Raw genomic sequence first — 17635 nt, forward strand, 5'->3', positions numbered from 1 at the left:
CTGATTGAATTTTACGAATTTTTGTCCATATTCTGAATAATACATTTTTTTAAGCTTAAACTTAAAAGTAGAAAGTTACTTAAGTAGTTTGGATTGGATGTAAGATGTTGCATTAACATTCTAATACTTAAAACTACAAAAGGTTGAATCTAAAAATTATAAAAATATAAAGTAGTTTTAGTTTATAGAAATTGTATTTATGACACTTATTGTTATTATGATTATTGTCACCTCAATATAATTATATTTTTAAAGTAAATTGAAATAATCAAATAATTCAAATTAAACTAATTATAATAAATGTATTTTACTTCTAGTTGAAATTAAATTCGTGATAATTAATTTAAGGTATAATTATTATTTCATTTTGACCCATTAATTTAATAAATATTACTTCATTTTGACCCATTATGTTTTTTAATTACTCATAATTTTCTTCCATTTTTTATTTTTGAAAACGTTCGACAATACGCTTAACATTGACTAATTAAGTGTGTTTGATATAATACTTGAAAACTGAACTATTAGATTTTATTTTTTCACTAAAATGTAAACTGTAATATTTAAGAATTATAATTTTTAGGTAAGTTATTATTTCGCTTTAGTCAATTTATTGTGATTTTTTCGTTCTCATTTAATTTGAACGCAACCCATCCTTAAAATGGAAAAAGAAACCTATTGACATGAAGTTGGTCTCTTAAATGCTAATAAAATAATTCAGAATTTACTAAAAAAAATATTAGACAATGCATAAAAACCTTCTTTTAACTGTATAATAAAATGTTTTAAAAAAAATTATGGGTGATTAAAATTTAAATTTTGAAAAATTAAAAATTAAAATCTGTGGATTTTTAAAATAATAATTAAAATTACAAAAAATTGAAATTAATTTATTTATTAAATTCATAAACGAAAATTATAATTAACTAGCGTGGTATGTTCAGACAATTATTTTTTATTAAAATTATTTAAAAGTTATTTTTCTCACCTAACAAAAATCTTTAGGCTGTGTTTGTATTTAGGCATAGAAACACATTGAAACACTATTCACAATTAAAAGAGTTAAAAGTCACCTAATAACAACAATAAAGCATACAAATCTAAAAAAAAATTCATGCAAAACTTTCTTCGCAACTTTGTGAAAAGAAAGTGGTATATATATATATATATATATATATAATTAATTAATTCTAATTTACTTCTTTACTCTTTTTATTTTAAACTTAAATTATTATTTTTTATTTAAAATATAATTATAATTAAAATATAAAAATATAAACATTATAAAAAAATAATTATTATAAAAAATAATTAATCATATTATATATAATAAGTTATAAATGTAAATAATAGTAAAAATAAATATATATTTTTAATAATTAACAAATAAATTCATATAATAATTATATTAATTAAAAAAAGTAAAGATAAAAATTATAATGCTATTTAATATAAAAATATTTTTTTATCAAATATTTATAATTATAAATATTTAAATAATATTTTAATTAAAAATAATTATAATTTATAAATAAATAAATTAAATTAATTTTTGAATAATTTTTAAATGTAAGGGCAAATATGTAAAGTTGCATTTTTATCAATTAAAAAAAATACAATTTCAATCACACTCATCACATCACTCACAAACTTTCATAAACTTTCCTCACACTTTTCACTCTATTTACCTTAATCCAAACATCCTAACTTTCTTTACAATTTCTCTTCAAATCATCTCAAATCCACTTTATTTTAAATTTTCAGACTGTTTCTTCTTCTTCTTTTTTCGTTATATTAAGTAAGGTGCAACATTTTATAAAATTTTATTTAATTTGATTTCTCTTATGCATTTTGATATCTTAAGTAATTTTTTAATCGTCTCACAAATTAATTTAAAAGATATTAATAAAATTAATTTAAAATATCTAATTTTTTTTTCATGTTATGAAAAATGATTGTTGTTACTTGAGGTGTCAGCCTAGCTGAGATGTCAAGTAACGTAGTGATTCCTAACATGAAAGTTTTTTATAAAAAAAATAAAAACACATTAAAAGAGATAAAAAAAAAGGTCTCTAATGATGTAAATTGAATATTGTCACGTCAACACTACCATCATGCAGTTTGCAAACAAGATAATGAGTGTTTTTTTTATATATATATTACCAGTGCATTAATATTTTTTTATTTTTTTTAATAAAATTTTAATTTTCTTATATAGACTGACCCAGTCTCTAACCCATCTCTTAGGGAGATCAATGTGAAACAGGCTAATACAGGACAGACCAATACATGTGAATATTTAGCATACCAATACGAGGATTGACCAACCCATATGGTCACCCTTACCTTCATCACACATTCTTAGCTAGAACACTTAATATCAACCTATATTATTGATTTAAAATAAATTAAAACAAATACAAATTATACATTATACATTAGTGATACTTAACACAACTAAAATCTTTAAATATATCTCCTATGATATCAAAATAAATTTGATATTACAAGACGTGTTATTTTAAGTATATTTTATTTGGGATTAATTAAAAACACTATTAATAAAAATCAACATCAACTTTTTATGTTATAACGTTTCCTTGTATTTATTATATAAATTTTTAATACATGTAATGTAGAGAATGAAAGAACCTAAGATATCTTATATTTTTTAATGATTTCATACACTAATACAAAGACTATAAATCACTATATATTATCCCAATCAAATATATCTCAATTCATTCATATCAATTTAATAAATTTATATAATACACAAACATGAAGATATTTTTCAAATTTTAGAATTTGGAATACAATTTTGAATTTTAAATTGTAGAGTTCAAAATCTCTATGATTATATAATTCAGAAATTAAAAAAAAACAAATTCTGCACTTTTTGTGGAAAGGTAATTTTGGAATTGAAATATGATGACTTTTTATATTAAATGCACCGCGTTTTCAAAAGTAATAATGCGTCCTTAATGATAGATATTGAACCCATAAGGAACAGTTGAATAATCAAGTAAAATATTTACTAAATATAAAACAAAATAATAAAAGTTTATTGGAGTTTGTTGTGATGACAATGATTAACAAGAAAACCAGGCAAAGAGTTGTTGCTTTAATTGGAAAAATAGGGATTAAGTTTCATCTTTCTCACTCGTATGTATCTTGATTAGCATGGTAACATTATGTCCTTTGGTTGATATTGATGTTTGTATAAAATTCATTTATATTGATTCCCCGCATATAAAATTATTAAGATGCTTCATAAATATCGATTCCTCGTATATTTATAAAAGCAAACTTAGAATCAAACTCAGACGTTGATAGCAATTAACATTTCAAGTATATTCCTATAACTTAAATATGTTAAGTATTATTGTTTAGCTCAGAACCATCAAAATACTTTTCAGTTAGATTTAAGATTCTAGATCAAGAATTAGAAACAAAACAATAATACCAATAATCAATCAAGAACATAATATTATATTCAAATATCACCTCAATACATAAGAATTCGAATAGATTACTCCCAAATCCACGGGATAGAATTAGCCACACATCTTCTAACACCTTCTATTCTCCCAATTGGGTTAAGAGTCACTCAATGATGTTTCCCTTTCAATCTTGCAAACTAGGGTTGAGTCTTAAACCCCCTATTTAACTTAATTTGCTATGATTAAGTGACTTCCTGCGTGGTGTTGATGGGCTCGTTGAATAAAACATAAAAGACCTAATGTCTTTGGATTTTTGTGCACTTTGTATGTTTTGGGACTTTTCAGTTTTCTCCTTTTAGCTTATATTATTCTTCTTTAGCTCAGTCATCTTCATTCTTTCCTAAAAACCTGAAATTAATACCAAATTTGGGAATAAAATGTCTTTATTCAAATAAAAAGCATAAAATATGTAAAAAAAGTATAAATCCATAAATTAAGGATTATTTTATATTTATTTTAAAAATTAATACTCATAAGTGTTTATATTTTAATATAAAATATTATTGAAATTAGACACTTATCAAAATATTTATGATGGTGCAGGAAAAAAGGTGGAGGAAGAAATTGTCTTTGTTTTATCTCTTTTACCACAAACCTTAGAAATGTTATTTTGGACTCTTTTCTTTTGTCCAATATTTTTTTCTTACATTAGAACAAAAACTGTGGGTAGTTTGGTTTACTCCAAAAACTAAAAAGCCCGATTATTCTGAGTTGAGTGGTGATTACTTTAGGCAAATGCTCCCTGCACCCAACACAATTTTAAAAATTCCAAAAATGCCCTTTATTCCAGAAATAAAAATCCAGAATTGAAAATAATATATTCCGGAAAAATATATCCAGAAGTGGTTATTGAGTTTCGGAAATAAAAATCCGGAAACAAAATTTAAAATTCAATTCCAGACAAAAAAATTCGGAATTGATAAATAATACATTCTGGAAAAAAAAATCCAGAAAAGAGATTATTGTATTTCGGAAATAAAAATCCGGAAACAAAAATGAAAAACTCATTCCGGATAAAAAAATCCGTAATATAAAATTTCGTTCCGGAAAAAAAAATCCGGAACACATATTTCGAAATTTTTTTTTAAGGATAGTTTCGTCTTTTCCGCTGGAATCAGGTGCAGTGATATGGTGCAAGAAGCAATTGTCATTACTTTAAGGGTGTGTTTGCTTCCAAGTGGGAGGAGGGAGGGAGTGTTTTTTGTGTTTGTTTCTATGGTTTTGAGGGTGGGGGAGAGGATGGGGGAGAGGGTGAAGGGTTTTTTTTATTCTTCACAAAATGAAGAGATTTGTGGTATTAAATAGGATAGTTGTATTTTACCAAAATACCCTTAGACATGCATTTTATTAAAATATCAAAATTAAATATTACATAAATTTATTTATAAGTTCAAAAATATTTAATTATACTATTAATAACAACATACAATTATAAATAATAAAAATAAAAATATACAAAAAATTATAATATTAACAAAATATATATAATTATATAAAATAATAAATAAATATAATAATAAATATTATTTTCATAAATTTTAATATATTTAATAATTTTATTTCAATTTAACACAAAAATATTTTCTATTATATTTTTTAATTTTTTATTATAAAATATAAGTAATTATGAATATTATATATTAAAAAATTTAATTAATTCAAACCTACACACAAAAAGAATCATAATTCATTATTTTAATAACAAGGACAAATTTGTAAACTTACAATAAACTATCCTCACCTCACAAATCCACTCTATCATCTTTCAATCAAAACAACCTCACATATCCTCACTCATCCTCCCTAATCCACTCCTTCCCCTCCTCACAAATCCCTTCCTCAATCCAAACAGAGCCTAAAAGAGTTGTGTATTATAAAATGACCCTCCTTGCGTCAAGTTACAACAAACAATGAAAACTACTTCATTTTATACTATTTGTTGGACAACGTACGAGAAACTAATTTCCTTTTGTTGATGATATGAAGACTAATTTCTATATGATTTAACATTACAAAAACTAATCTTTGTAAAAGTAATTTTCAAAAGAAAAAAACTATGCACATTGTGAAGGGCAAATAGGAGGTGTGAATAGAAGTCATTTTATGTAAGTCCTAGCCTAATATATAGGTAAAAACGTGAAAACCCAAAATATTTAAGACAATTGACTTGATATGGATCTCAATTAATCATGAGCATGTGATGCATAGGTTGGAAAAAAAAGGAAATGATGACAAGTGAAATGTGAAATAGCAAAAGATCATTTGAAATAAATCTGAAATCACTGACGAAAAGACAGCATCTGAAGTCATTAATGATGAACATCTTCATGAATTGGCAGCAAAGAAGAAAAGAAATAAAGTGAATGATGAAAAATGAAGTGGTAGGGAAGTAGGGATCATAATTAAGGAGCAGACCAAAGTTTGATAAAGTGTGGTGTAAATTGAAGTGATGGGAAATTTGACGTAAGGAATTAGATAAGATCTACTAATGGGTCTAAAATAAGGTATCTAACAATTTACTTTCATGCTATCTTCAATTGTATCATCTTTCTTAGTCATTAAGACAAAAGTAGATAGATCATCAACATTAGACCCAATAATGAAGACAAACAAATAATTCAATTTCTATAACACCGTTTCCTCCACGTTCAGTCGCTTCCTCACTCCCAAACTCACCAACTTAATGTTCAATCACCATAATAATAATACCAGAAAATAAGCAATTTTGTAACGGTAGGCATTTCAAAAAATTGGAAACTCTATGAGACGGTAACATCAACTCAACCTCTCTTTTGTTCTTAGTTAATTATCATTCTTTAAAACAATTAATGTTGTGATTGGGAAGAATCAAAATTATAAGTTTGTTCGGCAGAGGTTGTTATTGTATCACCTTCGCGTAATGTTTTAAAACCAGTACCTTGTCCAGTTGACTATTGGGTTGTGACTTCTCATGAGTTGTAGAGTCCAAATTTGACATTGCCAAAGGAGTTAGGATTCCATTACCGACTTAAACAATTACAATAGAAAATGTTATATGTTTTTAACTCCAGATTATAATTATATATTTTTTTATTAGTATAGATTTCATTTAAAAAGATTAATCTTAACATTATACTATGTTACATTATCGTCGTAATTTTAAAACTTTTAATATTTCGCTGTGAAAATAACATTTTTAATTATAATAATAATTTTGACGCGACACATTAATGTCTAACCCTTGCTATATGAATAGTTCAAGAATAACAAAAATTGTACCAATGCCGTTAGTGTGTGCGATTACCTAAACAGCTTTTTTTAATTATGTCTAATGTTCTTATATGATTATATAAATGCATATTTTTATAACTACTTTGATGTTATTTTATAATTAAACAATTTAATTCTTTATTCAATAAAACAATTTTTTATTTAATAAAATACGTAATAATACAATATTTTTACGCGAAATAATTACATAGTTATTCTGTTTAAAAATAACTGCTACATATACTTTTAAAATTATGATAGGACTTTGAATTCTGTTTCATTATAGTATTAATTACAATAAATATAATTCTCTGCATCATTTAAATTAAGATTTAGAGTTCTGTACCCAAAAATTAATATTTAGATTTAATTCAGAAAGAACATGTATACCTAGACTTAACTTCAAAAAAACATTGTGATTACTAGCTGCCAAAAGTTGCAATAATTGCATGAAAATAAAATCATTATTTTTTTTTAGAAAACTAAATTGAAATCATTATTAGCAGGAGCTTTTTAAGGACAGATAGAGGTTGCGCTAACGAACTTATTAATATGTGCTTGTATATTAAACTTAATTGTGGTGCAATTTAGAAAAATATACATAAGTTCTCTATTTTTTTATTTGTATCATTGAATATTTAAAATTATTCATGTGGTATAACATTATCAAAACTATTATATTTAGTTTACGCATTATAAACTAATTTATCTCTTTGAAAAAAAAAATCAAACTTGTTGTCGATTATTACTATATTAAAAACTATATAATATATAGAAAAAATAGAGTAAATATCAAGATCTTTGAACAAGAGGAGTGTATAGAATATATATACTCATGCATGAATGATCAGAATGTTTTAAAGTATAGTGGTTACTTATAAAAGTAATGTAAGTTTTAATTCATAAATTAAATCAATAAGTAATGATATTATAAAAAAATTATTAAATATAAATTAATTTTAAAATAAAAAAATAATTAATTATTATATTAATTAAATTAGATACTATTTTATAAATTAAAAAAATAATTAATTATTATATTAATTAAATTAGATACTATTTTATAAATTAAAAAAATATTAATATTTAAAATATTTTTTATTACTAATAAAAAATTAAAATAATTTTTAAATTAATATCTAACATTAAATATTAAAATTTTAATTATTAATTACTTTATATTCTAGATTAATTATTAATTTAATTTAAAATTTAAAATAATTAATACTTAAAATCTTATAATTAATCTTAAATATCAATTTAAAAACTATTTTACAATTTTTATTAATACAAAAATTAAAAATCAATAATTTTTTAATTTATAAAATAATATTTAACCTAATTAATATAGTAACTATTTATTTTTATTTTTTAATTAATTTATATTTAATAGTGTGAAAATACATTTATATATAAATGTAAAAACAAAACAGACAATTAAATTAATCAAAAATTCAAAGAGTATGTAATTAAAATAATAATATTAACATGTGTTTAAGGATTAAATTGATTATGAGTAATTGAATTTCCAAACACTTATTTAATTCTCTTAATTTCATATATTAATGCAATGTAAGGTGTATTTTTACTTCAATAAATAATGACTCTTTTTTTTTCTGATAAAAAATTACCTTTTTTTTTTATTTTACACATTTTACTCTATGAACATTTGTACGTCTTGTTAAGTTGGCTTAATAATTGTTAGACTTTCTACTTACAATCTAACACTAGACTTACCACTACTCAATGTAACGCGTATGCTTCAGTAAATGAGATGTGGAAAGTAATTTGGACTGTAAGGGTAAGTGAGTTGTGAAAGCATAAAAACAAAGTAATCTTTAATGGAAGAGTTGTTGATGATTTAGAAGTAGTTGTCTTGGTTTAAGTGAAGACTTAGTCTTGGATGACGTTAACGTCTCTCTCTCTGGTTTGTTATTCTTTTTCGAGTGGTGTCTCGAACCTTTGGTCTGTATGATGATGATTTCTTGATATATCTTTTAGCTCATGTGCTTGTTTTTAGTGTGTTTATTTTTGGGTTAAGTCAGGGATGTTTTGTAATCATAGGCGTTCGGCGGTGCGAGTTTTAAGATGAAGTGTCCTAGGTCTTTTATTTTATATAAGAGTTAGACCACCTCTGAAGTGATTCACATTTTTTTTATTGCCGATAAAAAAAAACCACTCTCACACTACCTATTTTCTCTTTTTATTCTAAAACTATATCTTCAATTTTAAGATATCTTTCGTTATAGCCTTTTACAAATTTTAAAGAAAAATAAGCTAGCACTGTATTGTGAAATAAATTTCACAATACCATCCAAACACAAGCTATAAAACAAAATAAGTTTGTTAAAAGGTACAATAATTATCATAAAAATCACACTAATAATGATTTTTAATTGGTTAACATTGTAAAATTGTTTTACACCAACACTGCACAACCTTTAAACTTAGCTATGCATCTTTTTTCCCCTAAAACTTATAATAGAGACTAAAAATACAACAAAGAGATTTGACTTGTGTTAAAGAAAATATTTCACTAAACACAAACTTAGTGAGATAATATGTGGAATGAAACTTATTTGTCTGAAAAAGATGTTTTAAGTCAAATATATATTAAAAAAACAAAAGAGTTTTTAGATTGATAGTCTCATAATGTTTATTTCTTAACAAATCCACCAAATTTCAGTTTGACTTTGAAAATTAAAATAATTGTTTCAATGGTAGCTACTAACTTAAACCAAATAGCTTTTTAACACTTTCTCCTAGCAAACACTCCAAAGGTTACTTTAGTATTAAAGTTCTTTCAATTATCTTATAAAAATTTATCATCTATTTTGTTATTTGGTTGTTTGTCTATCAATTTTATTTTTTTTTGTCTTTCCATTATATACCAAATAAGGATCTTTATAGCATAAGTGGATCCCCACACCCATAACATTGATGAATTCAATAAATTTTCTTATTTTCCTTCTACAATTGTTCTTTTTTATTTTTTTTCCTCTCACTTACTCGACCTAACACCATAGAAATCCCCTAATAGGCACTAGAGGATATTGTTACTAACCTCCTTTTTTCTCTTCAACTATTTCCACATTTTTATTTTATTATTTTCTTATTCATAAAATGGTATATATTTATAATAATAACATTTCTTCGTTTTTTCTTTCAAATCCATTCGAGACCAATATAGTCTTCACTAGTAAGAGAATTTGTTGTTTCAAAAACATCATTATCTAACACGTATAATAAATCACCCACTAAATTTATTATTGATTTTGCATTTCCTTATACCTCCCCACATCCTGTGATAGAATCTCAATTTTGTTTATTCTTTCGTCATCTCCTGTATATATAATAAGTACATGTTTTCAAGTTCTTTAAAAAAAAAATTCTTCTACCCCAACATTAATTACATCTCATTATCGTTGTGATTCCTCCATACCTAATAGAGAAAATTTGTAACTATTTTATTGACAGACAAAAATTTGTAAGTAAATTGAACGTAAATATTATTTACCTGCGAATATTATTTATGATTTTATTCGTAAGTAATTACCTATAGATATTAATATTATTATTATTATTATTATTTTTATTTCTATTCATATTAATAATGATATTATAATTATTACAATTTTGTTATAGAAGGAAATTAAACTCAAGTCCTATGAATACACATGGAACCTTTAACTATTGGAGCAACGAAATTTTGTAATTATATTATGATTAATATTATTAACAATAATATTAATAAAAATATTAATAATAAAAATGTTATCATTAATAATAATAATAACATTACAATATAATATTATCTCATTTTTTTTCTACTGCTATAAGAGTTGTTACCTAGATAAAATCCTCCAGTTGGTATTGATAGGTCTTGTCCTCCGGTAACACTGGTATAGGATACACTTATCACTTTTCCTAGCCTATTCTTGATGTTCTACTGCTTGGTTATTCATGTTTGTCTAGAACAGGTAGTTTAGCTTCTAATTCTTCTTATCAAAATATGTTTTTTATAGGCACTTGTAATTATTGTAATACAATTTATTCAATATGAAAATTTTAAAAGAAAAAATTATCTATTTCCATGACTTTTTAAAAATATATTATTGATATGAAAATAAAAAGTTAAATATTTGTTTAGTCACGAGACGGAAGAAGATGAATCAGATTAATATTTGGAAGATAAGAGAAAAAAATAAAAAAAAAATAACTGAATTTTTTAACTTGTTTCTACTTATCGTTTAATTCTATTTTCCATATATTTTCATCTATTAAACACACTTAATTTGTATTTTACTTTTAATCTAACTATCCAATTTGTTGTTGTCTACCAAGTATCCAAGATACAAGACATGAGGAGCGAACATCCCACACCCAAAACAATGATAACTATGTCATCCTGCTCGCTGCCCATGGATTATGACCAAATTCCGGAACCGTCCCGTTTAGGGAACATTACATTGCGTATCAGTCTATCGCATTGTGTCAGTCAACACACTCAACCCACCCATCATCAATATACAATATACAACGGCCTTTACTTTTGTCTTTGGGCTCCTAAAATTAAAAGAGTTCCATCATTCTTCATACAAACAAATACATTTAAATTATTAATGCAAGTTAATAAAATTGACCGTCACTACTTATGATGTAAAGGAAATTAAAGATACACTTCGCCAAGTTGCAGATTTAGTTAAGACAAGTTTTTATATGTAATCCTACATACTAAAGTAATAGAAAAGTTCAGTTGAAACATACTCTGTAATAAAATGGTAAAATGTAAGCGCATTTTCACATACCAAATTTGTGACGAGGAACTAAAAAACCAAACCATCACTCATGTGGTAAAGCAAATTTAACTTAAGGCATCTGGTGATGAATCTAAGATTTAAAAATAAAATAAAAGATAAGGCGTTGAAGCTGTGGTGGGTCAAGCCAAGAAGGGAAAGTAATCACTACCGAACCCATTTGCAAAATTACTTTTCCAATTATAAAAGAGTGCAGAGACGGCAAAGTTACGTTCAATTCAACTCCCAGGTGAGTTTTGCAGATCCAACACGCCTCAACTCAACTCAACTCCTCAATCTGTATTTATATCCACAGTCCCATCCTTGCTATAATATATTCTTCTTTTTTTCCTTTCATCAACTCATTTCTCTACCCACGCCTCTCCCTGTTCACATATTTGGCCTTACATTGCACTCGTCTACACATCCCTCACCCACGCTGTAACCACCATCACACAACCATTTCTAACTTAGCCATTTTTCATTTATTTAAGAAAAGAAAGATTCTGGGTATTTGTCGGATTCGGGTTTGCGTTGGTCACATCCATCAAACACACCTTGATTCTTGGCGTGCGTCAGTGAACCTGGAAGAGCGTCAGGTTCATTTATATCCAAACCCAAACAACCCAAGAAAGAAACATACCCCTCACTCTCTCTCACTCCCCCCTCTCCTGACACTTACCGTGTTGTACGTGTCTTTCAAACGTCACCAAATTCAAAACATATTCATTATAATATTTATTTTCCAAATTGCTACTACTCAAAATTAATAAACCCACCACACCACCACCCATTTTTCCACTACAACAATCACCGTAGCAATCGTTGTGTTTGCAAGCTAGTTCAGGGTCAGTTTGGTAATAATAAAGATGGGGAATTGCCAAGCTGCGGAAGCGGCTACGGTTGTGATTCAACACCCGGGGAACAAGATCGAGAGGATTTATTGGTCGCTTAGCGCACACCAGGTGATGGACTCCAACCCTGGTCACTATGTTGCACTTGTCGTGTCCTCGCCTACGCTTAAGTCCGACAATGGGACGCCAATGAAACAACTTAAGCTTCTCCGACCAGATGATACTTTGCATATTGGCCAGGTTTATCGCTTGATCAGTTTCGAAGGTATGATAAATTAATACCTCGTATTCTAGCCTGTCTTCGCCTTTTTATACAAAAAATTGACTGTGGGAGTGTTTGTGTTTTGGTGGGCCATAGATGTGTTGAAGGAGTTTGCTTCCAAGAAATGTGGCAAACTCGGGAAACTACTGAAGGAAACAGGGGGTCATGGGGTTCAGATGAAGCACAGAGATAACAGAGCTCCAAATCCTAGCCTGACTTCCAAAACTGAATACGGTTCCAATAAGGTAATTAAGTTTCTTCTTCTCTCTGTTTTCTTTTTTCCCCTTGATTTCTCTCCTGCAGCTAATTAGATTGGTTTGAAAATATTATAGTAGTATGCATGGTTGTGTGGGGATGATTTGATTATGATTATGACTATGATGTTGGATCTTTTTCATTTCCTTGTTGTCCAATTGGAGTGTCGAGGTGCGGCGTTTTTTTTTCTTCTCTGAATAAGACATGAATAAAGGATCTTTACAATACTTTTTCCCTTCCTCTGTTTGCATGTTAAATTCATACAAACCCTTAACTTCAGTACATTGCCAGAGTCTATCATTATTTAATTAAGTACGGATCTCGAGGGTGATTTTTTTTTTTTACAAGTTTGGTTATTATAAATATTCCTCACTTTTAGTTGGGACAGAGACACTGGTGAGTGCATGTAATGATTGTTTATTTTAGTTGCAAGTTTGTGCTCTACGATATTTGGCACACTCATCCACAATCTATCCAAACCTTCTACAGATCTTGCGTTAAGGCTGTTCTCATTACATAATTTCATTGTGTTAAATGGTTATAGAAAAAGGTAAAACCTACTAGAATTAATTTTAGTATATAATTAAATTTGAACCATTGAGCATAATTAAAATGTGTCTAAATTAATTTTAGCTAGAAATGGTGCATTAGAACATGTGTAGATGAAAAGAAATGAATTTTGAATCTAGTCGACCATGCAGTGGTAAATTAGGAAAGTACGTGAAACAGTGCATGCTTCACCATCCAAATAACGATACATGCCTTTGTTAGGTTGGTTTTTATCACTGACTGAGTTTCTTCACGTTTTCACTTCAAAAGCACTACCAAATTACAAAAGGCATGTCAGGACCGCTGGTGAGCTAATCATAGAATACCATGGATGCTTTTAATTAAAGATATCATCTTTTCAACTTTTTAAGTAACTTTTTTTTCAACAAAAAGAAAAGAGTGAATAAAGAGACCTACCTATACAAATAGTATAAATGGGTGGGGGTATTTTTCCACCCACTTAAATTCAATATATTAGTATTTTAATTGTATTTCTACTTTAAATATTAATATATTATTAAAACGACTTATTAAGTAGGTGTTTTATGTTTTAAAAAATTCAAAGTTTCATTTTTTTAGTAACATTTAGCTGTTGTTTACATGGAGAGTTGTACTATTAGCAAAAATGGAAGCAAATAGATTAGTGAGGACTGTGTTTGCCGGATTTTATGCACAATAGATCTGCGAGGATTGATTTAGGAAATTTTATATTTCAAAAGAGAATGTTGGTTTGCAAATTAAAATCATTCTTCTCTTTTATCTTTCCAATCAAACACATCTTGTATTCTAATTCTTTCCTTGTATTTTTTAATTCCTTCACCTTCTTTCGTATATAATTCAAATGAAAAGTTAAACGTACCAGTTTCTTTAAAGGGTCACTTGGATGATAAGTTAAATTTACCCTTCATGTGGTCAAGTTGGAATTATCTTGAAAGAGCCACTCTTTCTCCCTACCAATTTGTAGGCGTTAGACCTAAGTTATTATGAAGTTTATCTCGAAGACTATTTCATTCCTGTCTAACTTCAAATTTTACAAGCCTAATATGTTATTACAAGCAAACAATTTATGATATTTGACTAATTTATTTTCTACAATAGAAAAAAAATGCAAACCACAGGCGAAAAGCAATAAAGTGAAGATATAGCAGATAAAGACCATATGTACTAAAAGTATTTATATTTCACAGACATGGATGGTTATTGGTATTAATATTATTATTAAGCACAGACATGGATTGTAATCGCTGTTGAAGCCTACCATCTATGATTTCTGTGATCTGTACTATGAATCAATACGATTTGTCATTTTCCCCTTACCCCTTGGCGTGTGCACCTATCCAACGCAATGCCAAAGTTATCTCTTTTTCCTGTTCATTGTCAGGTGGAACAAGAGATTCAACGAATGGAGAGCAATGCCAGCAGCAGCAGCAGCAATAACAAAGGTGTTGGAAGGCATTTCGTTGGTTCTAGTGGGCAATGGAAGCCAGCCTTACAGAGCATTGCAGAAATTGGAACATAAACGCACTATTAGCCCCCACTCCCATGAATAAACCATGCAGAGCAACATCATCAACAACCCTTCCTTTCATTTCACTCTTTCCAATGCATTCACATTACCCTCCTCCTTCATTAGTCTACTACACGTAGGGTTTGTGTTTGTTATGCTTATCTCTCTATGGAAAGGACATGTACAATTAGACATTAGCCAAGTTGCCATAGAATATAGCATATGGTGTTTTGTTTAATTTGTTAAACATAACCATGTTCTAAGTAACATATATTGTTATGGAACTATGGTAGTAGAATAGTGTAGCTTTGTTTGCCTTGAAATTTTAGTAGTGGACCACTATGGATTTTGTTAATTGAATGTTCCACGGCTTTTCAGACTTCTCCATTTTTGCCAAAATCACTTTCCCAAGAAACTTTGGGAATATTGAGGTTGTGCGTGTTCCTAGGGTCTATTTTTTCTAGCCAAATTGGTTCTTTTTCGTTTATTGATTATTAATATTATATATGCATAACCATCAGCGTATGCGATCAATTGAACACTTAGGCCCTGTTTGGATCAAGAGGGAATTTGTGAGAAGTAGAGGGAGTGGATTTGTGAGGATTAGAGAGGATGTGTGAGAATATGTGGGGTTGTTTGGATTGAGGGATGATAGAGAGGATTTGTGAGGATGGTTTATTGTAAGTTTACAAATTTGTCCTTGTTATTAAAAAAGATTTGAATAATGAATTATGATTCTTAAAAAAGATTTGAATAATGAATTATGATTCTTTTTGTGTGTAGATTTGAATTAATTAAATTTTTTAATATATAATATTCATAATTACTTATATTTTATAATAAAAAATTAAAAAATATAATAGAAAATATTTTTGTGTTAAATTGAAATAAAATTATTAAATATATTAAAATTTATGAAAATAATATTTATTATTATATTCATTTATTATTTTATATAACTATATATATTTTGTTAATATTATAATTTTTTATTTTCATTATTTATAATTGTATGTTGTTATTAATAGTATAATTAAATATTTTTTAAATTATAAATAAATTTATGTAATATTTAATTTTGATATTGTAATAAAATGCATGTATAAGGGTATTTTGGTAAAATACAACCATCATACATTCATCCTCACAAATCTCTTCATTTTGTGAAAAATGAAAAAAACCACTCACTCTCTCCCCCACCCACTCCCCCACCCTCAAAACCCTTGAAACAAATACAAAAAAATACTCCCTCCCTCCTCCCCCTCCCTCCTCCTCCATGGAAACAAACACACCCTTAGACTACACAAGATAATTTTAGTCTATTTTAAAAGATAAATAAAATAAAATGAAGTATGAATTTTTAAATTTAAATCGTATTAAAAAAATAATTTTCATTTTAGATATAATGGTGAATATGTATTTTAATAAAAGAAGTACTACTTAAAAAAACATAATTATGAGTTCAAAACAGTTGGGCTCATTAGTTTATGAGCTTAAATTCATTTTAGATCATTGTTATTTTGTTCTATAATCCATTTTATAGATTTTCAAGATCCATATCTAATCGTGATCTTAAATCTTTAGGATTCGACATACCCTTGCTAGTGCTAGTTCCAGTATGCACCATTTATATATTAATGGTTGAATGTTGGTTGGTTGCTTTGTTTGGATGGAAGCACAGGTCAATGGTACAATCAGTTTATCCCTTGTTTTTCATTCAATCGTGTCTTTAATTTAAAAGACAGGGTACTTGTTAAGAAGCAGAAAGGTTCATAGCAATTCAGACGTGAATATTTCTTGTTCAAAGAGTTCAGGTAACTCTGATCGTTGCTTGCCATTGTATTGGCACGAATCACAATGAAATCTTCCTTTAGGGAGCATAAAGGTTCAGGCGATTCTAGTGTGAATACCTCTTGTTCAAAGAGCTCAGGTAACCCTGATCGTGGCTCGCCATTGTATTGACACGAACAAAAGTGAAATTTCCCTTTAGGGAGCAAAAATGTTCATAGCGATTAGCGTGAATGCCTCTTTACCGCGAATCACATGAGGAGTATGAGGCGGGGTTCGAAATAAGGTAAAAAAATTGCACATTATAGCGATCTTTTGAATAACCGATGTAATGTATACTTATTTTACCAATATAGGCGCACACTACATCGGTTGTGTAATTTGACCGATGTAATATATTTAATTTTTTTGCATTATTACAACGGTATTTTAATGTTCAATGTAACATATATTTTTTTTACCACTAGGCGCACGCACTACATCGGTTGTGTAATTTAACGTACGCAAGTTTTGAATTATTATAGCAGATAAGTATAAATAGTTCTATAACTACTATTTGTTAGGCGGGGCACTATAGATTCGTAATTTTTGGAAACTTATTAACTAATTTGTACTTCTTATGGACAGTTTCCAGTAACTGTTATTTCATAGAATGTGGTAGTTTAGAACAATTATTTCTATAACTGTATTTATTTATTATTAACTAGTTTGTAATAAGAAATAAAGGATTGTGCAGGAATTTTCAAGAAAGTTATTATGAGCCTTTTATTCTAACAAACTGTACCCAATCTCAAAGACTCTTTCATAGCCAAAACAGAAGAAACTTTTGAACACTTTCATAGCCAAAACAGAAGAGTTCGAGCAGCAATGAC

The 17635-nt window shown here is 27.5% G+C and overlaps 1 protein-coding gene across 1 annotated transcript; it reads left to right on the forward strand.

Moving 5' to 3' along the window:
* The first annotated feature begins 11698 nt into the window (after positions 1-11698).
* LOC137808211 (DUF4228 domain protein) lies at positions 11699-15358 on the forward strand. Its single transcript, XM_068609197.1, has 3 exons — positions 11699-12667; positions 12761-12909; positions 14850-15358. The coding sequence occupies exons 1-3, from the start codon at positions 12418-12420 to the stop codon at positions 14985-14987; spliced, it is 537 nt and encodes a 178-aa protein (XP_068465298.1). The 5' UTR covers positions 11699-12417; the 3' UTR covers positions 14988-15358.
* Positions 15359-17635: the final 2277 nt, after the last annotated feature.

The sequence above is a fragment of the Phaseolus vulgaris genome, chromosome 3, assembly GCF_051622355.1.
Source record: "Phaseolus vulgaris cultivar YP4 chromosome 3, ASM5162235v1, whole genome shotgun sequence".
In the NCBI taxonomy this organism is placed as follows: domain Eukaryota; kingdom Viridiplantae; phylum Streptophyta; class Magnoliopsida; order Fabales; family Fabaceae; genus Phaseolus; species Phaseolus vulgaris.